The sequence below is a fragment of the Varroa destructor genome, unplaced genomic scaffold (genome assembly GCF_002443255.2).
Source record: "Varroa destructor unplaced genomic scaffold, Vdes_3.0 BEIS01000003.1, whole genome shotgun sequence".
In the NCBI taxonomy this organism is placed as follows: Eukaryota; Metazoa; Arthropoda; class Arachnida; order Mesostigmata; family Varroidae; genus Varroa; species Varroa destructor.
In genome coordinates this window covers 48,625,502-48,647,737 of record NW_019211456.1, presented here as the reverse complement: position 1 = coordinate 48,647,737, position 22,236 = coordinate 48,625,502, and the positions used below count along the sequence as shown (strand labels likewise).

General features: G+C 39.4%; 3 protein-coding genes and 1 long non-coding RNA gene across 11 annotated transcripts; 3 read left to right on the top strand and 1 right to left on the bottom strand.

Moving 5' to 3' along the window:
- The first annotated feature begins 72 nt into the window (after window positions 1-72).
- Window positions 73-693, top strand: Ubc7 (ubiquitin conjugating enzyme 7). Its single transcript, XM_022798454.2, has 2 exons — window positions 73-244; window positions 464-693. The coding sequence occupies exons 1-2, from the start codon at window positions 73-75 to the stop codon at window positions 691-693; spliced, it is 402 nt and encodes a 133-aa protein (XP_022654189.2).
- A 144-nt stretch (window positions 694-837) lies between these two features.
- LOC111247489 (uncharacterized) lies at window positions 838-10,891 on the bottom strand. Of its 6 annotated transcripts, none has more exons than XM_022798450.2 (7): window positions 10,467-10,891; window positions 8,466-8,712; window positions 5,642-5,937; window positions 3,306-3,536; window positions 2,870-3,023; window positions 2,567-2,725; window positions 2,024-2,270 (listed from the first exon to the last, which is right to left on the bottom strand). In XM_022798450.2, the coding sequence occupies exons 3-7, from the start codon at window positions 5,818-5,820 to the stop codon at window positions 2,175-2,177; spliced, it is 819 nt and encodes a 272-aa protein (XP_022654185.1). In that variant the 5' UTR covers window positions 5,821-5,937; window positions 8,466-8,712; window positions 10,467-10,891; the 3' UTR covers window positions 2,024-2,174. The 6 variants fall into 6 exon arrangements, with proteins under 6 accessions (XP_086839985.1, XP_022654188.1, XP_022654185.1 ...); XM_022798451.2 differs by having other exon boundaries at window positions 8,466-8,649; XM_022798449.2 differs by lacking the exon at window positions 8,466-8,712.
- LOC147757073 (uncharacterized) lies at window positions 4,248-11,539 on the top strand. The gene is made up of 3 exons (XR_015323886.1): window positions 4,248-4,379; window positions 4,480-4,590; window positions 11,023-11,539. It is a non-coding gene; the product is annotated as an uncharacterized LOC147757073 (long non-coding RNA).
- On the top strand, window positions 11,224-21,963 carry Usp16-45 (ubiquitin specific protease 16/45). Of its 3 annotated transcripts, none has more exons than XM_022798444.2 (11): window positions 11,224-11,860; window positions 13,744-14,035; window positions 14,326-14,600; window positions 14,891-15,189; window positions 15,476-15,760; window positions 16,128-16,439; window positions 16,698-17,232; window positions 17,709-18,049; window positions 18,265-18,395; window positions 19,025-19,263; window positions 20,237-21,963. In XM_022798444.2, the coding sequence occupies exons 1-11, from the start codon at window positions 11,785-11,787 to the stop codon at window positions 20,413-20,415; spliced, it is 2,964 nt and encodes a 987-aa protein (XP_022654179.1). In that variant the 5' UTR covers window positions 11,224-11,784; the 3' UTR covers window positions 20,416-21,963. The 3 variants fall into 3 exon arrangements, with proteins under 3 accessions (XP_022654179.1, XP_022654178.1, XP_022654176.1); XM_022798443.2 differs by having other exon boundaries at window positions 11,225-11,860; window positions 16,701-17,232; window positions 19,025-19,299; XM_022798441.2 differs by having other exon boundaries at window positions 11,226-11,860; window positions 19,025-19,299.
- The last annotated feature ends 273 nt before the right edge of the window (window positions 21,964-22,236 follow it).

Below are 22,236 nucleotides of genomic sequence, written 5' to 3'. Positions count from 1 at the left end.
ATACTTTTGGTGGCGGGTGCCATGTTTTTTCTAGGACCAATCAATGAGGAGAACTTTTTTGAATGGGAGGCCATGATCACAGGACCTGAAGGAACATGTTTTGAGGGTGGAGTATTCCCTGCGAAGCTGACCTTTCCTCCGGACTACCCGCTTGCACCGCCCAAGATGCAGTTTACCTGCGAAATGTACCATCCAAATATTTACCCTGACGGACGGGTATGCATATCCATACTACACGCCCCAGGTATGTTGACTTCATTTCATTTCTCGCGTGACAACCTATGGCAAGTACTCATAGTTTAAAGTTCAAATGTGATAATCAACCACGGTCCATTTTAATAGTGATGCATGGTTTGTATGCATAGAAAAGAAGCAAATCCATACAAAAAGTATAAGGACCAACAGTCCTTGCTGTATTAATCCGTTTTGTTGTCACTGTTTCAACACTGCGATTTTTCCAAAGGCGAAGATCCGATGGGATACGAGTCATCTTCGGAACGTTGGAGTCCAGTCCAGTCTGTCGAGAAAATCTTGCTTTCTGTTGTGTCGATGTTGGCGGAACCCAACGTCGAATCAGGAGCGAATGTCGATGCTGCGAAAATGTGGCGCGAGGACCGAGACCAGTTCAACCGGATTGCGAGTCACTTAGTCCGCAAATCTCTTGGTTTACCGGAGTCGCTTACTGGGGCCTAAACGTCGAGTTAACAGCCGAATATGTACATTTACGAATAGATTCGCAATCATACGAAGCCAACAAGTAACTTGTAAAACTTCGCAGGGTAACATACGAATAAAGTTGATTATTTTAAAATGTCTATCTTGAAGCAAAAAGGCAACTTTGTTTTACTAAAAAGTTTTATTGGCGGATGTCATAAACAGGCGTTTAATGGAAAGTGGTTACAATCTCTATGATGAACATGACATTTTTGCGATCCGTTTCACTTGTCAAAGTGTCAATGAATGCCATCCTATAAAGGTAATTTGATAAGACTGTTGGCAGATTTAGTTGTAATGATTTGTCACATTAAGATTAACAAATCTGTGTAACGTTCTTAATAGAAATTGCAAAAACAATGTGTTTAACTTAACCCTAATAATGTATAAAAAAAAAGAAATGTGCTCATTAATAGTAATAATAATCTGGTGAACTTGATTTTTACTGCTTAGCACTGTTAAACCTTTCACCTGACCAATGTTTAGATCTGCTAGATCATATCCCAATTCTATCTGTCACGTAGTTGTAGATCTACCTACGCATTAGGTCACCGCACCTTATACCTGATTCTCTAGCTAAATGTTTGCCGAATACGAAGCTGTCTGTTGCTGCAGATCCTGGCCAACATGACAAAGCAGGGACGAGGCTTGTAGATAATAGTTCCCCGTAGTAGTGAAGACTCAGATGAATAATCAGTTTTTAAATGGTTTTATGAAATTTTTATATTTTTGTTATATTTTGAGTCGGCTATACTGTGCTCTAGTAGCTTATACATTAGTCTAATATACAGCTGTACAGTTGATTAGCTGTTTGATGTAAAAGCCTACTCTTTCCTATCAGTGTCTTCAAAAGCTCAATGCTTCATTTTCGTCTTGTTTCATTGCTTTGTCACCTCGATTAGTAAAATTGGCTAACTGATGACTGAGAATAATCCACACCGTGAGACCAACGGTCACAACTATTCTTAATAAAGCCATTATTATTATAATGCCCTCCCTTTAACAAAAACTGCACCCACGCTATTCGTTTTCTCGGTACTCCTGTATAAGCCCACACAAAAATAACAAGATAAAAAAATTGAACGTTTTTTGAAGTTCCTTCTCTTTTAAACGCAAAGATTCACTCGACACATTGTGCCTTATAATAAATAGCTTTCAGTTCCACGCACAACACTTATAAGTATTAGACAATTACAGCACTGCATATTATTCAGTTATATTATAATAGTTTAATGGGCTTGTGGTACGAGAGGTTGGTGACTCCTTTTTCCTTCATCTGTGGAAATTTCGCTTAATCATTACGCAGACCCAAGGAAGATAATAGCCCGCTGGCGATTTATTTCTGGTTTTTGGTATCTTTGTTGTGCTGCTCCTTTAACTACGTAACTTCCTTCAATGAGCATGTCTGTCTTGCCGTCTTTATTTATTCGTAGGTCACGGCTTAAGACCTACATAAACTGCTAGTCACGAGGATAAAGTGCCCTGAGCCAAGGTCGAGGAACGTAGTTGAGTCCATTGAAGTCAACGAAGTAATCCTCTAGCACTGGGTGAACAACCTTTTGAAAAAAAGCGACATAAACAAATGCGTTTTAGTAAGAAGAGAAGGCATAAGAAACGAAAAAGTAGTCATTTATAGATACTAGTGCAAGCTTTAGTGGCGTTATCGTTGCAAAAAATGTTTCATATTATGTTCGAACCTTCCGACTGCAACTATTGCATTCATCACGATAATAAGATTCGCTAAGTTCTGTTAGGACAATGTTGATAAATTAGCTAGTTGCAAATTGGAATAGCAGCCTTAATTGGCTGTATTAGATACAAGTATACGAAAGAGAAACACCTAAATAAATACCTGCTCAAACGCAGCCCGCGGCGTAGAGGCAGCTATCTGCGGTAGCTGGTATCGGATGAGCAAATGCTGGGGCACGTACACCATCTGAGGTGGTGATCGATCCCGGATATCGACTAGAACAGCGTAGTGGGGTTCCGACCGAATATGTGCAGCTAGTACCTATTTGAATACCGCATATGAATAACAGATAATGTAGTTTTCAATTTCTTGCTTATATTTTTATTAGATATCTGGAAGGTTGTGAGTTACAGTCCCATAGGCGGAAAACTATAATAAGATACTACGCTCTCACACAGGTCTTACGTTGTCTGGCTCGTAATGCGCCTTAAACCAATCGTGTGGTGCACGAGCTCGTAAGTCCCATCCAACTACAACTCCACGATAGCCCGTAATTCGGTGCTGGACAATGTTGCCTACGCGGAAAAGTACGCCATTTCTGCCAAAAAGAAAAAGAACACTGGGCGAACGTTAACTAATGTCATGTGAATTATTCTTCCCCGGCTTATCTGAGACAGTTATTGCAGAAATAAATTCTATATTATACTTTTTAACAGACCTTCTTTTTGAACGTTTTGAACAGATTATACTACTTGAACATACCATCTTCTTTGTTTTATTGCTTTCTGAACACTTGGTGACTAGGCGTAATTAACCAAGGGCGTACAGCTATTTATACTTTATCAGTATTATTATATAATTGATAAAATAATCAACTACTGCAACGTACTGGTCAACGAACCTGTTTCCGCGTGGCACATGTGACATAGCATAATAACCTTGGGGATGGCGGAATCGCATCACTTCAACTGCAGGACATTCACCCTTCGGGTCAGGGATGTCTGGATAGAGTCTGCGTGGCGACACATCCCCTATGAGACCCATCCGCACTCGCTGAACGTGTAGCTGACGCCACAGCTCCAATGAAAGCCACGTGGTAAAGTGGTCCGTAAATAGACGAGCTGAAAAACGCCTGAACGTTGAAATCAGGATAGGTCAGATCAAGTTCGTTAATTTTTGTTCCCTGTCCCCTTATTTAATATTGAGCCGCGACTGATCATTTCTCAAAAATCATGGTTTCCGCCTATATAAAAAGCTTACACGTGGAAACTGGAAATCACATTTTTACTGTACTCAGGAACGAATGCCTACTGAAAAGTTAAACTTCTGTTAAAACAGCTAGATATTTTACTTTTAGTATACATCGAAAACTCTGACAGCTTCCCTAGAATATACATAATTTAAGTTGCTTCAAACAACCTACGAAACAGTAGACATGATTCAAAGCACCGCCATTTAGAGAAATGCTATGAGCTGACAAACGGTGACTGAACAACTTAGAAATACAAATGTTTTTCTATGCGTACATAAACGCTGTTTCACTACGTGAATGTATGAACATTTCAAGATTAATGGCCCGGCTTGAAAGACCGTTCAGCGAAGTTGCTGCAATACATGACGCCACATGGCACTTCAGGCATATTTCACCAAATCTTGTGCAAACGCACGTAGCGCCTGGCAAATGAAAACCCTGCGTACCACATAGGATGCAGTGAAACTCATGTACCTGCGAAGTGCGTATTTATGTATCGGTTGGTTCCCTTTTTGTCTTTTTCCATATTTCATGAGTCATGCCTTCTCCTGTTGTAGAAGTCGGGATCGATCTCCGCCATCTTTTTGTGGAGATAGATTCTAAATAAGCGGAAATAGTGCAACGTTTGCATGCCAGATTCGGTGCAAATAGCTGCCTTAAGAGGCACACGTATCTGTTCTATGATATGGCATGTAGTCTCATAGAGCGTTTTAGAAATAAAGGGTAATTTGTTAAGCTTTTTTTTAACTGTGCCAAGCAGAGGTGTTCTCACATAATCCACAGTTCTGAAGAAAGGTACTTAACCCACCTTAATGTCAAACAGGGCTGGCGCCGTTTGTAAGGAAAGTTTGGAGAAAGTTGGTATTTCCACACTCGCCACCACATGCCATGCTGTGCTTCTGATGCGGTTTGCTGTTTGTACATTCGGCTGCTTGTAAGTAAAATTATACCTAGATACTTCAAGGTGATTAGATACATCAGAGCCGTTCGTCCTATATCGAGTACGGCGATAACAACGAGGCGGCCTTTGCGACCTCCTTGCTTATGTTGATCACGAGTACCATATCATTTAAATAAAGAACCTTGCGAGATATTGCTGGGCGTGAAGCTAATCCTTTCCAAATAGGATAAGTTCATCGGCGCAAACCAGCTCTTTTACGTGTCCTACTGGATCTTAAATGCGGAGGACCAGATCCTTAAGCAGCAAAAAAAGAACGACTGGATTCAGGTTATCACCTTCTGGGATGTCAGTTGACTCAACAAAAGGTTGAAACTAGAATATTCCGCCACCTACGCTAGAAGAGTTTTGAGACCCTAACAGGCACAGCGCGGAGCGCCTGCTTTAGCGGATGACACACGGTGCGCTCTCGGGAAATGTATGTTTCGTGGCCTAAGGTTGAAGCGTTTTGTGCGGAATCCATGCTGTTCAATAAAGATACATGTACAAGCTCCGAGTAATCTTTGTCGATGCGATATGATAAAATGGGCAAGAAACTTAGCGTAGCAGTTTTCTCTTCCGAACGCCCTCTGTAAAGATGGGTCGTATGGATCTCTTTTCCCTTAAGGATGTCAAATAAGATTACATCATTCCAGTAAGCGGCAGCAAAAAATCGTTGAGTAGATCAAGTATATGTGTGTAAGGGTCAGTCAGCTTGCCGGTTCTCATGTTTTGTTTCTCAACCATTCGATTCACTAAGGTAATGAGAATTTATGTTGCTATTATTAGTGACAATGACAACAATGTCGCACCAATAAGCAACAAGGTGTTGCTTGTTGTGTGTGTTTCGCCGTTACCTTTGCCATAGGCATATTGCCTTTGTTATGTTATATATTTATATATGAACAAAAGTTTCATAGTCAATATTGCTCAATGCATATGAGCACTCATTGAAGATAAAGCAGCATAAGGTTGTCTGAAATTAAAAAACAAACTAGTTTACTCGTATTCATCTTATAATATATACCATAACTGTTCCGCGACTTACTCTTCCATGGAAGCTTTGCGGTCCATGTTTTTGGAGAGTTTGTAGGAAACGAAGACTTGTAGAGGTATAACAGCTAGCATAATGGCTAGGGGTCCTAATTCGGCTATTCTAAATCCTATTCGGGCAAAACCCCTTGCACCTCCTCGGCGCACTACACGCCCCCACCGCAACGGGATCATGAGCTCTGCCCCTGCTCGATCAAGGAGTGAAATCGACGTTGTCAGGCCTCAAATATTATCTGGTCGGCGCCATGCCGAGATTTCTGATAACTAAGCGATGACTAAAGACACGGTGTTCTGAAAAATTATAGGAAATATAACAGTTTTGAGAAATTGAATTAACTAGAGTATATTAAAACAAGTAAAAAAGACTGACTACCTTGCCACAAGTGAGATCTATTTGAAGGATTAATTTACGCGAAGCAAATATGAGATGTCAAAAGCTTAACACTTTAACAGTTAATTCTGTGAACCAAGTTTAGCCTCCTGTATCGTGAAACACATCCCTCCGTCACAAAGAAATAGATTATTACTAAAACTAGATACGACATAACCAATATATGATTGAGGATTCTGGACAATTGCAACATCCTGCTGCAATTCTACAGTATAATATAACTTTTATTTGGCCAAAAAAACGATCATATGAATAACAGAGACGGACTGTTCGAGCATGTACGCGTTTCAAGCATCTAATTATCAATCTAATTAATTATAGTAATATGAAGAGCAACTTTAGTTGTTAAGACCTGTTATATGATATCAGTGTAAGGTGTCTGAGCATAACTTCTCATAATATATGAGTTGCATTTCTTTGTAGAACAGACTAGCGAATACAAGGGCCTAAACCATACAACCGATCCGCGTGACATACTATATATATTGTATTGAAAGTGCTCCTTTTTTCTAGTACTATTTTTTGCAATTTCCACTATGCAATTTGTGTTATGAAATGTAAAATGTCTATTATTTGCCATTAGATGAATAGATGAGAATGTTCTTTTCAACAAAAGAAAAACCTCTATAAATTATCCCAGTGCATGATATTACTATCGTACTAGTTAACGAGTAGGATAGGTCGGAAACAGGCCGTAGGTTTAAGCCACGTCCTTACTGCTTGTTTACTAACATTTTGCTTATCTCACTAGTTGCCGTGCTGGACGTGTTCTCACTGGTTTGTGTCTGCTGAATGTTACATCTATTCAATACATAACCATTTAATCAACCAAATAAGCTAGTATTTCTCGAAAAAATACACGAATTCGTGAAAAGGTTTGGTTGAGAAATTGATAGCATTGGCTTTATATGGATAAACTTCAACTCTGTATTCGAAAACAATCAAGCTGTAAATGCCTTTGAAAAATTGGAGTACCATTCATTAGTCATTTGTATAATATTTGTGTCATTTAAAACTATATTGAAATCAACAGTAATAGTTAAACAGCTGTCATTGGACGAAGTGTTTTTACTACATACGTAATTTAGGTCGTACACTTAGAATAGGGGCAGAAATAGAATAACGCTCGTTGCTTTCAGCTGATATTTATTTTACTCGTTTTATCAATAGTGTTTACAGGTAAACTAATAAACAGTAAGCGAAATTTTTAAATGAACTATGACACTTAGATATATTAAGTATAAGAAAAAATAGTAAGCGTCCTCTGAGTCCTATAAACGTCTGAGCTTTAACATTGCGCTTTATACAAATGCTGCTAGAGACTACTATTTATACCATAACCAACGGTCCATTAATTGGATACAAACATCAACAATCTGTTCCTATAGCACCGGTAAACATCCGGATAATCTCTTAGCGCGATCAAATATTCTAACATTCTTTTAAAGTATATTGTGCTACGACTGTACAGCGGCACTAAGCATCTGTATGATAAAATATAATCTAAGCGAAAGCTCGGTCTTACTTTAAATGTGTGTTAAATCAATTCAAATATTGCAATGCTAACTCGAAAAAAGTGCGATACGCCATTTTGGTTGATACAATTTATATAAATGCATACATTTTTTTCAGTGAGTAAATCATTCTTGCCTAAGCTTCTATATAGTCTCCTTTTAAACCTATTACTTCCTTCGATCTTAGCTGTTTCAACAAATATTATTGCCAGCCCGCTCCTGAGACTATTTGGGTGCAGAATAAAATGTTTAAGAACAATATTATATTTTTAGATATGGTCAAAAAGCTTATCCCATTATTGTGAAAAACTGAGATAGAAGCAAGGATTATGACTTCTTCGCCAATATTGTTTAACTTCCAAGCTGAAGCCGCTAGACTTAACAGCATTATGTGTATTTTGCTGAAGCTCGACTTCAAAAAAGGGTGATATACTATTTTTTTAATGTTAAGCCTTAATGTAAGTGTTACAATGATATTTAGATCCCTTGTAGATTTGACCATGGAAAAAGTCTCCATTACAGTTCAATGTTGTTTATTCTCTAAACAGAAAGCAGTACATTCCGGAACCGAAATCCTCATATCGTTCTACAAACAAGTTGTTGTTACTTTCAGGTTAAGTGATTATTTAAATTAATATCACAATTCTGTCTTTGAACGAGCTAATGTAAGTCCACTGGTACTCGATGAGAACACTTGATTTGCATTCTCTAAACCAAAATTCAATTTCATCTCTGCGCCTTTTCGCCAAACTAATATGCATTCAACAGAACAAAAAAAAATATTAAGCTTGTATAATCATTAGTTTATATAATCACAGCAAACTCCCATATATGAATGAAACATAGACGACAATTAAATTTATAGATACTTTATAACCTCAATAGATTCCAATGAATCAATTAGATTTACATACCCTGTTTTTCGTAGAGTCCTTATTCTCTTATTGGTTTAGCAACTCCACTTTTTTAGATAGACATCGCTCTTCTGCAATGTAATATCTTTGTCCGGTGTTTGCAAAAAACTTGCGCATAATGGACAATTTTAGTTAGGTCATGAGTTGCACGCCTGAAGGCTGCAACAAGAGACGATTGTTGACTCTTTACCATCGATCGGGCGCCATTGATTTACGAGCATTGAAACGCATGATGACGTCGCAAGGCCTCAAACGAAGGACAAAGAAAACACGCCTTATAGTCAGATAGCTCCCCCCCATGTTTGTCAGACAGAAATACAGCTACGAAATAAGTTCTAAATGTTCGCATTACGTTCGCATTTTATGAAATCTTTTTGCTCGATATATTGAACGTAGAGGAAGCTGGGTACACAAATGGCGGATTTCATGGACGCGTTTTTTATTGAATTCAGATTCGACCTGCGGCTGTCTCGGAAAAAAGTAATACCGTCGATGAGCTTAAAAGCTGTTTCGCAAGCAAGTTTGCGAATTTTGAATCTCGAACTTCTTTTATAAGTTCGAGGTTCAAAAAAAAAAGTAATAATAATAATAAGAAAATGAGAAAGGCCGATTCGAAGGTTCTGCGGCGTTTCGAAAAACAAGTGGAGGAGCGCGAAGAATGGATCAAGAATATCGCTCGGTTTCGGGTAAACTAAACCTCTAAACATATACCCGACTGATTGCTTCCCTGTTATATGCTCCTTCCCATTGCTTTCTTAGACGGGCTTCAATTTTTCTCGTTGTAAATTGCGGACCTGTTATGCAGAGGTAGACTTCATCTTGGAGCAACAGAGTAAATAAAACGTAGCGACTTTCTAGGTAGCTTCTTCAAGTTATTAACCGCAATGACCCTCATAGTGAAAGTCATATATGACCAATTGGCATTACTTTCGCATTATGAGCTTAAGCGCCGAAACTCGGTAAGAGTTATCTTTTGCGCGAGGCAAGAAATGAAAACGTAGAAAAAATTCAAGATCAAGGTGAAGCTTTAATCTATTCTCAACATTTCCCAAAAAAGTAATTTCCGTAATATTCAGTGATTGTTGGCACCAAGTATTAGGAGATTATACTAAATGTTTGTATTCGAATCGATTCGTAGAATACTCTAACCTGTTTTGTATCAGATATCACTTGTGTAAGTACAAATTTAAACTTGCAATTACTGTGAATGTTGTGATACTGAGGTAACTTTTATTCGAGTATAGGTCAGAGTTATTATTTGAATCCGTCTTTCTAAAATCAACTAAACGTTCGATAATACTACGTTCCACCATGCTATATAAAGGGTGACTAGGATAATCATCTCCATACAAGTGAGTTCGCTGTAATTTTATCCTTGTAAGCAACAAATCGAATTGGACACTGTAAGATAACTGTTACAAACACGACACAATCCTGCTATCTAAACGAAATAAAAAAAAGTAACATTTTCTTGAACAGAGAAAGGTAAATTGATGATACTTCTTATATAGAATATGTGGACTGTGTAACACGAAATCAGTTTTTCATTATTTTGTTACTAGACAATATAATAAATTCGTCAAAAATAAATCTCAAGTTACTATGTTATGCTGCACTCTCGGCATGAATTGCTGTTTGCTAGTGGCTTTTAATCCGTATATGAAAGACCCATTTTAAGTCACTCTTAATTTCTTCGACTCTGTGTCACATTCAAATAAACCCAAAGCACTCATACTATCGTACTTGTTTGAATATGCATGAAAGCAGAAGGCGAAAAGATCTCCTTGTGTAGCCGTGGGAAAATGCGCGAAACAAATCAGATTTTATTTTTTCATCTTTGCTTGCAGCAATCAAAAAAATAAAATTCTGCAAGAAGCCACAAACAAACAAGGCTATTTTGAAAAATAACGCATTTATTTGCCCATCTCACATGCTCATTCTTTCTCTGTCACGACAGCTTTCTCTGCTCGTTGGGTCGTTAACGGTGCCGAAAATACTAACCGTTTTTATCCCGTTTTACAAGATGCAAGAATTGCTCTTATTCCCGTTCGACTTCTTCGCTCTCTCCCCTAACGCAATATCACGCTCCCTCAACACCGTCACCAAATGTTATGACGCCGACATCGTCTATACGTAACAGAGGAGGAACAGCAGCAATCCATGTATCACTGGCTCTAGCAATGTGTAACGGAGATCTTGCCTTCCTGACAACTGCAGCACGCTGTGATCATAGTACGCTACACACTACAGGTTATGCTTAACACTGTTACAGATGGCGTTACTATTTTGCAGCTGCTTCTACGGCCGGCCTCCCGAGACTTGAAAGAGGTACAGGTAAAGTAAAATGGGCTAGGGAAACCTCACACTCGTCACCGTCGTCGTCAATCACCTGAGAGTCGATGGCGGCGAGGGTCAGCGACCACAAGAACTGAGTGAGAGTCGGGTTCCGAATATCCAATAACCCAGTTTCACCCATAGTTAGACGCGTGTAGATTGGCTGGACTAGGAATTTTCCATGATTACGGCGCGTTTCGTATTTCGGATTTTTATTTTGCAGGTTCGAAGCCTGGTACATCATCTGTCTCTGGTGTAAACACTTTATGATGAAATTCGACTGATCTATAAAACAATGGACAGCTAATTAAGTGGGGCACCATCGGTCAGCCGAGGCTGAATGTTGCAAGCCAAACACGTGGGCGCCACCTGGCGGTTTAGAGGCCAAGCACACATCAACAAATGCATGGTTAGTTGATTAGGTGGCTGAGAAATTGACTGAGTGGCCGGCGGGTTTCAATTGCTAGATGGAGTGTTCATTGTTGGATTTGTTCGTCGTTCGGCAGCCACACAGTTCTTATTTCCGCCGGTTCTGCATAACAACTCGGTTTTGTCATTTAAGCAATTAACATCAACAACAGGTGCGGCAAAGCAAAAAGACCATTTCCGATATAAAGAAGCTTATTACTTTTGCGTGGTATATACAGCCGCAATAATTTCGAGTGGCGTAGAGAAGCCAGGAGTCAGGCGGGCCGCTGGACGAACCGACCACTACTCCGCGGCGTTCAGTGTTATGCGGTGGATACGCAGGTGCTGTGATTGCTGACTGTGAGTGTGGGCTGAAGCAATTCGCTGCCGAAATACTGTATATCTGCCCGTTGTTGTGGAAACGAATGTATGCGCTAATTGTAAGCATGTGTAAATAGTGCTGGCATCACCGTCAACAACATAGAATGGCCGTTGCGTAAGTGTATTCTTCTATACGAGCTCTAATTGTCATCCTGTCCATGTAGTTTTGTGAAATCATTATTGCGCGAGGGTCACGATGGTGAAAAAGAATCGACGTCACAGCGACCAGGACACGCGTGGAGTCGAAGAAAGGCCTCCTGAACTTGAAATTGGTTAGTAGTACATCTGTGAGTGATCATTTTACTACTCGGTGATCTCTAAACTTCAACAATGACCTTCGCGGAATGCCAGTGGCGATTCTATTAAACTCAAGAAAAGAAACGTGTTTGCGTTGTGTTAGTCCCACACGGAATATATAGACACTCAGACCCCTTATAATATAGTTTAATAAGGGGTCTGAGTTGTTTCCACAGGGTTATATATAGTGGTAATTCCACTCGAAAACGACGATGACGTAATACTAGCTGGTTATGTAAAAGAAAATTAATTTTTCCTACTGGCATTTCGTCTCAGTTGTTCAAACACCCAACACCTGGAGGCGTAATTTGAGACGAATGATGCTGTCAGTAACATAAAAATAGCAGATATGTAATTGTACAATATTTTAATTAAAAAAATGCAATTTACACTAAGCTAAACAATCTGCACAGAAACCTGTTTAGATACTGAACTACTGAAATGGCAAACCACGCAAGGAATACGGATGCAAGTGAAGACGCAGACAATGCATTACTTATATGTCCAATTTGCTGTTTATCCAGCGTGACCAGTTCTATTCATAATGTTTTAATAGACAGCAAGCGATTGGAGAACGATGCAAAAAAAATCAGGTTGTCGTATCAGATTTAGATGTACGTAAAAACGAATATGCTAATTTGAGCGTCAGTTAGCATGATCCTAAATTCTCACTGCTCATTTTTCGTAGTGGTTCGAGTGTATGTTTGAAGATTTCAAGCTTACGTTACAGAATGCTCTGAGCGTCTAGTCCACGTGCTTGCAACGAAGCTTCGCTAAATAATCAGTTGTTTCGATTTAACGCCCGGAGATTACCTTGTTGATGTTATACACCATAAGAGCAAGCATATATTTTATAAGCGGCGCACGTCGGCAACGAACATAATTCACGTACTTTAATAATTACAGAAGATAACCTTTTACTTACAAGATAATGAGCATGATTTGTGAACTTTAATATACAAAAAGTTCGGCAACAATTGTATAAGTATTCAAAAGAACTACACAGACACTGTACGACTATGTAGTCTATTTCCGAGACAATGGCCTATGTTTTGACAATTGTAGGATCTCATTTCGCCTTATCTCTGTACTGTACTATTAATGATCGCCACAAATAACTTTTGGCTAAACTCTGCAAATTTAGGCAGGTAAGTTATGCCCATGTATCGGCATCTAAACATGTGTCGGCATTGTTGTTATTGAGTGGCACTTCGCTATTAACCTTGTAGACATTGCACGAGAAACTGATGCCTATGTAGTTTTTTGTATTTATTATTTGTCCTAAAACAACATCTGCACAGAAGTAGACTTCACAATTGCTGGTTGTAAATTTATACCCTGCATCTATTTTTGTTAGTTTGGTACCCCACAGGAAAAATGGGAGCGATTCTACCCGTATTTGCAAATAAAACTAATTTGGACCTCTAAATTAGGTATCTATGGTAACACTAGCTTTGCTAGCACATGTGCAGTCCCTACAGGGCACCGAGCCGTAAATGATTACTGTGGAAGCGGGCTGGATTTTGCGATCGCAAATCCCGTGTGATTTCTAGTACAGTTTGCATAACGATATTAAAAGACTAAGCTTTATAATTATGCTGCGAGCTGAGCACTTCTATATAAGATAATGGCACCTATATGTCCATTCAATCGAACGGACATTCGATGTTTTTTACATTTATTTGAAAATAACCCCAAAGAAAGTCAGCAAATTTTCATCAAGTTTCATGAGAAAGGGTTAAGTTTAATGCTGTCGTCTGCAAACGATAAATTTCGTACTTGAAAATAGTCCAGCAAATCTTTCAACGTTGTAAGACGATTACTGGTTATAATTCCCTATTGTCATTTGTGATTTCAGCGCCGAAATGCCCTCACCTCGGAAAAGCCCTGTGCATAAATAGACTCCGCAAAGCCTGGACATCTGGCGAACTCGGTGACTTAAGCGCTTGCAAGCAATGTGAGAAAGAGCAAGACGGCAGGGAAAAAGAAGTGGAGGAGATTAAAGAAAATAAAGTTGATTCAGACAACAAGGAGAACGGACCGACAACGGCGATTACAGGCATAACGTCTACGATAGCTTCAATGACAGATGAGAACGCTGCAGATGCGATTTGGATTTGTCTGCAATGTGCCAACCGCGGCTGCTCTAGGTAAATGAACAGAGGTGTCAATGAACGCATTTTATTGCTAGGGCGTTTCAGATCTATTAATTACTTGAACGAAATAGTACATGAATGCATCGGTACTAACAAACATCACAGGGGACAGTGTCGATGATCCGACGTCTGCTCTCTTCAGAACGGATGGTCGCAAAGGTCATTCAGTTCTGTTACAATGAATATATAAGTACAGCCAATCAGAACTACGCGTATCTAACATTATTACATTTAATCTTTAACTAGAATTTTGACAATAGCAATTATCGGTTGTGGTTGCACAGGTACAGTAAGAACCAACATGCAGTAAAGCACCAAAACGCATCCTATTCGGATTCGCACGACATTGCTGTGAACTGTGTCACGTGGCAGGTGTGGTGTTACAAATGCAATGAATACTTGAACCCACAACAAACAGAGAGTCTGGATCAAGCAATAAAGGGGCTCCAAAGCACCAAAAGTAAACAGCTGGAAGGGTACAAAACTGGTCAGCCACCACAGGAGTGCTCTAACAAGAAACGAAATAATCTCAAAGATTTCCGACGAGTCGCTACAGTCAGTAAGTGATATTCGATCTGCATTGCTACCATAGAGCTCAGTTGAAATTTAACTGTATGCTTATGACATAGAAACAAAGAGTCGTAAAAGAAATATGTAGCAATATATTTGGATTAATGCCATTGTGAAGTTATGGATTAAGAGTCAATACATTGTAAACTATGCCAATCTTTGTATGACACCTGGAAGTGAAAAAAATTCCTTTTTTTTTAAGAACCGCTATATACCGTCGCATATTTGCCATATACAGAGATTTTGATATTTCTTTGTTGCCTCCGTTCTTTGGTTCAGAAACAGAATCAAATTCGAAAAGGGACAAATCAACTTTCGATGCAAGTTTGCCTAGCCCGTCCAGCGAGGAAAGCACGCCTCTTAGCGACGTCAATGTAAAGGTTACTCTTAGTGACACGGAAGAGTTGCAACGGCCTAAGGGTCTCCAAAACCTCGGCAACACGTGTTTCTTTAACTCGGTCATGCAGAATCTTGCTCAAACGCATCTGTTGACAGATGCATGCATCGCGGCAGCGAGAAACAGTCCAGGGGGAGTCCTGTGGACAGTTCAGCCAATGGGGAAGAAGTCCGTTATAAGAGTATGTCATTATATTGAAAGATCAATGCAATGGTACCAAGATCAGTATTGTAGTTGTATCCCAAATTGGCATGTATACCGCAAAGCTGACGTATAGTGAACATATTAAAAGTTCTGCGAAATAAACTGCCAAAAGTTTTTGTCGTATTGAGTGCAACAAGCTATGCTAACTGAAATCGGATGCGATACTTTGCGCCAATTTAGATCTAATGTTACTTAGATTATGTCTGTCATAATGACGATTGATTATTGCCAACCTCGTGGTTAATTACATCTGTTAACTTTAGGACATGAAAACGCTCGAGCTCAAGCTACACGAGGCTGGGGAGCTTACTTCTGCTTTAGCAGATTTCTTTCACTTCTTTCGAAACCGGTCAAGTCAGCTGACTCTATGTCCTAGCGATTTGTTTGGCCATATATGCCAGAAATCTCCACAGTTTCGTGGCTTCGCACAACAGGATAGCCACGAGTTGCTTCGGCACCTCTTCGATGGCGTCTTCAGTGAAGAAAGTAAGCGTATGAAGCGGACCATACTCAGCCACTTTGGACTAAAAAAAAACGTCAATCCTGATGTAAGTTGCTTTTACAAAAATGCTATAGAAAGCCCTATAAACATCTAAAAGTATATTGAAAAAATGTATTAAAGAAAACAAAAAAAATTATGTTTAATTGTATTGGTCTACAAGGAAGCAGCTACTAGGGACCAATGTAGGAATACTGGCATGTGGTCCTGCATATTGGTGCAAACAGGCTGTAAGACACTGTGGTGTTATCCTCGCATTCATGACTTCATTGTTCATTGAACTATATATATGAACTGAATATAGCAACAACGTCCTTATATACAAATGAATTTACTGAGTTTGACTTTTTTGGTAAAAATAACACTTGGCATTTTTCTTCTATCAAGTGTGTAACATTGCGAACATGTTATTTCAGAGTGTCAAACCGTATTTGCGTACACAAATTGATGCTTATAAGAAGCAGACCCATCATACGTTTCTCGAGACCATTTTTGGTGGTCTTCTGATCAACACGATCCTTTGTCTAAAATGTCGTAAGTCCTCACAGAACTTCGAACCGTTTGTTGATATATCTTTGTCGATTGCGACCCCTCGACCAGTAAAAATGCCTGCACCAGCTCAGCGCAAGCCGGACCCTATAATGGACGAGCTCGAGGAGAAATATGGCACGAAGAAGGGCGCATCACTAAATAAACTGAAGTTAAATAATAAGAAGGCAAAAAAGAAGGTAGGTTCCAAATATATTATTCCCATCAGCATCAGCCCGGCGTGTCATATATACGTTAATGTGATATATGCGCAAAATTTATTCTTAAAAGCGTAGTCATTCTAAAACAAGCATGTATCTTGGTGTCACATGGAGAGGGGTCATTCTGACAGTTTTACTAGTGGCAGTTAATGCCAGTGGACAACAAATAGAAATGCTAGCATCCGACATAATTTGTTTCAACCGAGGTCTGTATTGTTTGGCGTGCTGCTTTTGTAGCAGCGAAGACAGCAGCAAAACATGACGAAGAATGAAGCACAGGATGCCTCGCGGTCTCGTGAAAACAGTCCTGCAATCGTTAATGATGGTGAGACCGCATCAGTAAAAGAAGACAGTGCTGGAAGTACAGCTGAGGACGACCTAGATAGCAGCGTCAACAACAGCATGTGTAAGTTAAAGGAACAAAAGCTCAATGAAGGGCGGACTGTTGCGACTGCGACATTAAAAGAGACCGCCCAAACGAACCAGCCTAACGAGGAGGTAGATGGTGAGAAGGACAAAGATCTTGACGAGTCGGTGCCCGTTGACTTGCCTGTACATGACGTACATGACGACACAGAGCGGGAAGACAGCAGCAGTCCGAAGGACAGAAGTAAAGTCAACCGCGAAACCGAAGATGAAAAGAATCAGAAGCGAGAACCCCCGGACACAGCGGAAAGCAATGTCACAGAAGTTGATGAATCGATTTTGGCGAAAGTAAGTGAAATTGGGATAACTCAGAGGAGACGAGCCAGCGACGAAACCAACGGATCCGGTTAGTAAAACATTCGAGATAGTGTAATGCATTTTTTTATCCAGTTTTTGTTACTGGCATTTCAAGGCGTTACCTTATCTAACATTTTATTCCAGCTTTCACAACACTCAACACACCGGTTATGTCTCAAGACTTCTCTGATCAACCGCTTACACCAAAGATATCTATTCGTAAATCATTGCAGCAATCCTTTTTGACGAAACATATCTAAATATCCGCGTAAATGAATTAGACGCATGCGAATGTTTTTTGAAGCCAAATACAGTAGCCACTTCTTGTGAAATGCAGGGATATTGTTTTGAGTCCATCGAGTTCTTGTTTAGAAACATGCTTCTGGTTTGTAAATGAATGGTGCTTTCTATAAAAGGATAGTTCGCTTTGAGCAGTTCACTAGTAGTTTGCAGGTTCAATGCCACATCCAGGTCTTAACGAATTCGTTGGCATTTGGTAAAAATTATAATTATGTTGCAATACAGATAGCGGCGTTGATGTAGTGTGCCCGGACGGCGAAGAGGATGAGCTTCTTCGGGAACATATGGACGTCTGGAAAGAACAGTCACTGTCAACATTTGGCAACAGAACCATGGTGCCTCGGAACTTATCAACAGATCACTCTTTAGAGTCTTGCCTCACTGCGTTTACGGACGAGGAACTATTGACCGGAAAGAACCAGTTCGGATGTGACCATTGCACGGAGGCGTACGGCAAGCCAAATAAGGATGGCTCCAAGCAACGCGTCCATAACGACGCTAAGATGCAGCTCTTAATCCTTATCCCACCGGCAGTACTTACTTTTCACCTGAAGAGATTTATGCAGGTAATTACCTAATGCAGATAGGCAGGCGGGATAGTGCCTATAATATATATATATATATATATATATACGATGAAGCCTACAAATAGGCTATTCTAGGATAAACAGAGTTCTCCTTAGATGTTTTTAAGGTTTCGAAAGTATTTCAGACTTGGGCTTTTATTAAAGAACTACCGCGAAGCAGTGTGGTTGCAAATGTTTCATTTCTTTCTCTATAGGATGGCATGCGTCTAAGGAAAAATGGGGTGCGTGTCTCATTTCCGAAAATCCTTGATTTGGCTCCATACTGCAGTAAAGCATGCATTAATCTGCCTTCAATACAACCCGACCAAACTAGCATTCTCTACAGGTATGTTGGACCCTCGTTGGCCAAATTTATTAAGAGTTCTTATAATCAAGTATATGAAGCGTACGAGCAAAAGCTTTCATTTTTAGCTTGCTTGATTTGTGATTTAATCTGTGCAGTTTTGCCTCATGAACATCGGTCATCATAGAATACCTAGATGTAACCGCTACAGTGTGGCAGACATTAATTATGATGGACTCCAGCAGGGAACTTTAGGGAAGAAAAATACCCGAAGATTTAGTATAAGGAGTCGACATTTATTCGAAAACGCTTTACTAAACATCTCTAGAATGGCGATCGACTATAATTTTTTAGCTATTGCCTTGTACTGTGGCAAAAGAGCATGGCGTTGTTGAAATTTGGAAAAAGCTTTAAAGCTAAACTAGTTTTTACCTACTATTCTTTTTGTTTTGTATTTTCCCTCTCCATCGGCGCCATATATCTGCAAATATACGCTTTCAAACATTACATTTACAAAAACTAGTCAATGTCCCAATGCTACCTTGTAGATCTTAAATTGAGCTTATCTAAAAAAATTCACGGGACTTTGCGTAAAGAAAAATTCTTTTTTTTAGTGAACCAGACAAACTTAAATTAGTCATTTTGTTTGATTTTTTTTTCGTGATTACTAGTCTGTATGGTATTGTGGAGCATTCCGGTGGCCTTCATGGGGGGCACTACACGGCGTTTGTGAAGGTGCGGCCAAACACAGGACTAGGCTGTAAATTTCTGCAACCGCTCCCACTCAAGATGGGACTCGACGATTTAATTAGAGAAATGCACAGGCGCTGTGAGCAGGCCGAGCGAACTCTATCCACTGCACATGAGTCGGACACACCTGATCGAGCAGAAGCAGAAAATGAACAAGCCAGTGCGTACCCTCAGCCCCCATCAGTGTTGCAAAATGGTACAAGAACAAACGAGTATTAAATAGAGCGCTTCACCCCGCACCTTGTTTTCTATTAGACACGTTCTTGTCTATGTTAGGGTAATCATATTTATAATAACATCAGAGACTGCCCACCTATTCCCTAATGGCTATAACCTAATAGTTCCTTCTACAAGATAGTTTAAACACATTTTTAATGCAAGACAAGCTGAGCAGATTTGTTCATGCGACACAGTTTTCACTGATGAGACATCAGTGCGGACGATGCTGGCGGTCGCGTTGGTATTTATAAATGATGATGAGGCATTGTTTTCAAACATGCAAAATGAGAAAAGTTGCTGCCGTGGTTTACCACCAACCAAATTAGCATCATGGCCTACGAGAAAAGCAAATTTTTGAAAACAACTGTTTGGCTGATTGGTTCCATTTTCCGCACACTACTTAGTAGGACAAAATTCTAGCGAACTACAAATCCAGCCAAGGCCACGACCTTAAGGGGTCGTCTTGAGTTCGACAAACAAGCAGACAAATGCAGACAGACTTTTAGTGGTATAGATCGAATAAAATAGATACATGTCAGAACAATATATAATAATAGTAGTAATAGAAGTAATGACAATAGTAATGAAAAAACGTACACAACATAATACAGATAGCGCAAAAATGCATGATATTTTGGATCGATGCTTAACAAGTTCAATAATGTACCGTTATAATATTTAAATTAATACATTAACAACCATTCATCGTTATACTAAGATCAGGTCAAAATGATTTATTAAGGACCTACGTCGTAGCGGCGTAGCTCGTTCTTTCACCAGTGTGTTCAGCTAAGTTTACTAAGTTCAATCTTCTTTATATATCATGTTTAAGGTATGTTTGATCCACTTACACCCAGATTTTCGTTAATTTTTATTTTGCGCTTTTTATTGATTTTTCTCCCTTTTTTTTTAAGGTACGGCTGATTCAAAAGCAGCTGCTCAAAAGGATGCGGTACGAGAGACGGGAAAAACTAAGGTTTGCATTTCCGAAGGCCGGTGGTACCACATTAGCGACTCGTCGGTGCACGAAACCTCTGAAACCTCGGCGCTTAATGCGGAAGCGTACCTTCTCTTTTACGAGAGACTGACTTAGCCATCGAAATTGAGCCACTAAGGATAATATAAATAATAATAATGCTCACTTAGAAAATTTCAATCATCAGCAGACACGTTGTTATGCGTTCACGTTATATCTTCTCAGCATATGTCAACATCGAGTAACTAAAATATTTAAAAAGAAGCGCTATTGTTTTTGTCTTTTTTCCATATAAGAAGCTAAAAAAAAAGCGAGTCTGCGTGTTAATAAGGACGATTAATTTTTATAAACTTTTTTCGGCGGGGTGTGCATAAAGGCTCTCCTGTGCCGCGTACCACATTCATCCGTATAGACAAAAAGTAAATTGGTATATATTCGGGAGTGACATTCATGGCGGTTGAGATTGTGACAGCAGGTTTGTTGCGTGACTCGCCTTCTACCGGCCTAAATACATGTCTGAGATAAACAGCTAGTGAAAGCGTAAGCACGCTTTAGTATGTGTTGACGCTGTGGTATGAATGTGACACATATTTAAGACGAAGCAATTCAAAAGCAAAAAAGTTAGTTATATTGGAAATTTGATGCTTCGAGGATTTGGGCTGCTGCTGTTGTTCGTGATGTCAGACCTGCCAAGCAAAAATGATGTGAGTTAAAGGAGGTACTGAATGTGATGCTGATGGTTAGTTACATTTTTTATGTCTAGGGTAAGCGGGAAGCAAAACAAGTGTCGAAAGAAAAACGAGACAAAAGACGAGACGAAGATTATAAATCAGATTAAAAAAGTAGGCTCAAAGATATTTGGTTATGAGCAGCCGAATCTATGACAGGAGGATAAGGAAAGCATTTTTACAAATGACGAACTTAATGAAAGAAGTGGAATCTTGAAGAAGTGCAAACAAGTGTACGAGTGATGAATGATAGATAATATGAATACAAGTGTTGTATGCAACGGCAGAACACTTATTAGGGTATTGAATACAAAAAAAATAGAGATTATGGTGGTATACATACATATATATATAATGCAGGTGTAACGTTTAAGGAGGCGTACACACGAGCACACACAGGGAGAGCATGATAAGAAATGGGTGATAATGGTCTGAATGATTCAAACTGCGAAAAAAACTAAGTGAAAGAGTGGCTCTGCTAGAAAAAGAACGATATTTAACTCTTAACCGTATGAAGATAATGGGCTAAATAAGTAGTCTTCATCCTGGTCAATAGTTTGTAAAGATAAGCGCCACGTGCTAAGCGCTGCCACTGTTAATTGTGCGGAATATACATAATCATCTTGGTAATTAGACCTAATGACTTATGTTGCGGCCCCAATACGGTGCTAGTAAATGAGTAGTATATATATATATATATATAGAGAGAGAGGGAAAGATATCCAGTAAATGAGAGAAAAAGCAACTGACAGAAATAGGAATGAGAGAGATTAAAGAGTACAGGTGAAAAGCTAAATAACGAACGGAGAATGAACGCGAATGCTTTGAACATGGAACTTATACGACATGACCACAACCTGGTGTTTAACTTTGAGCATTGAACGACGAAAATCGTACTTTGACTTCTCGCATATAAATCTTCTATAAACAGCCGAAATATGAATTATCTTTATTTGTGGGGGAGGGGCACAACAAAAATCATGAAAGCTCTTAGATTAGCGCGATGTTAGCCATTTTGGTTTCGTGGAGAGAGGCTAGTTTTAAACGCTGCTTTTGTTATGCTGCACTTTTTCGACGAAACTGCATGTACCAGATAATACCGAAGTGGTTTAGATAAGCTTCGCAAAATTTTAGACTCGGTGTCGGCTACTTTTTTAGTGTTATTTTCAATTATTGATAAGTATTTTTAGGCAGATGAGCAAAGCGTTTT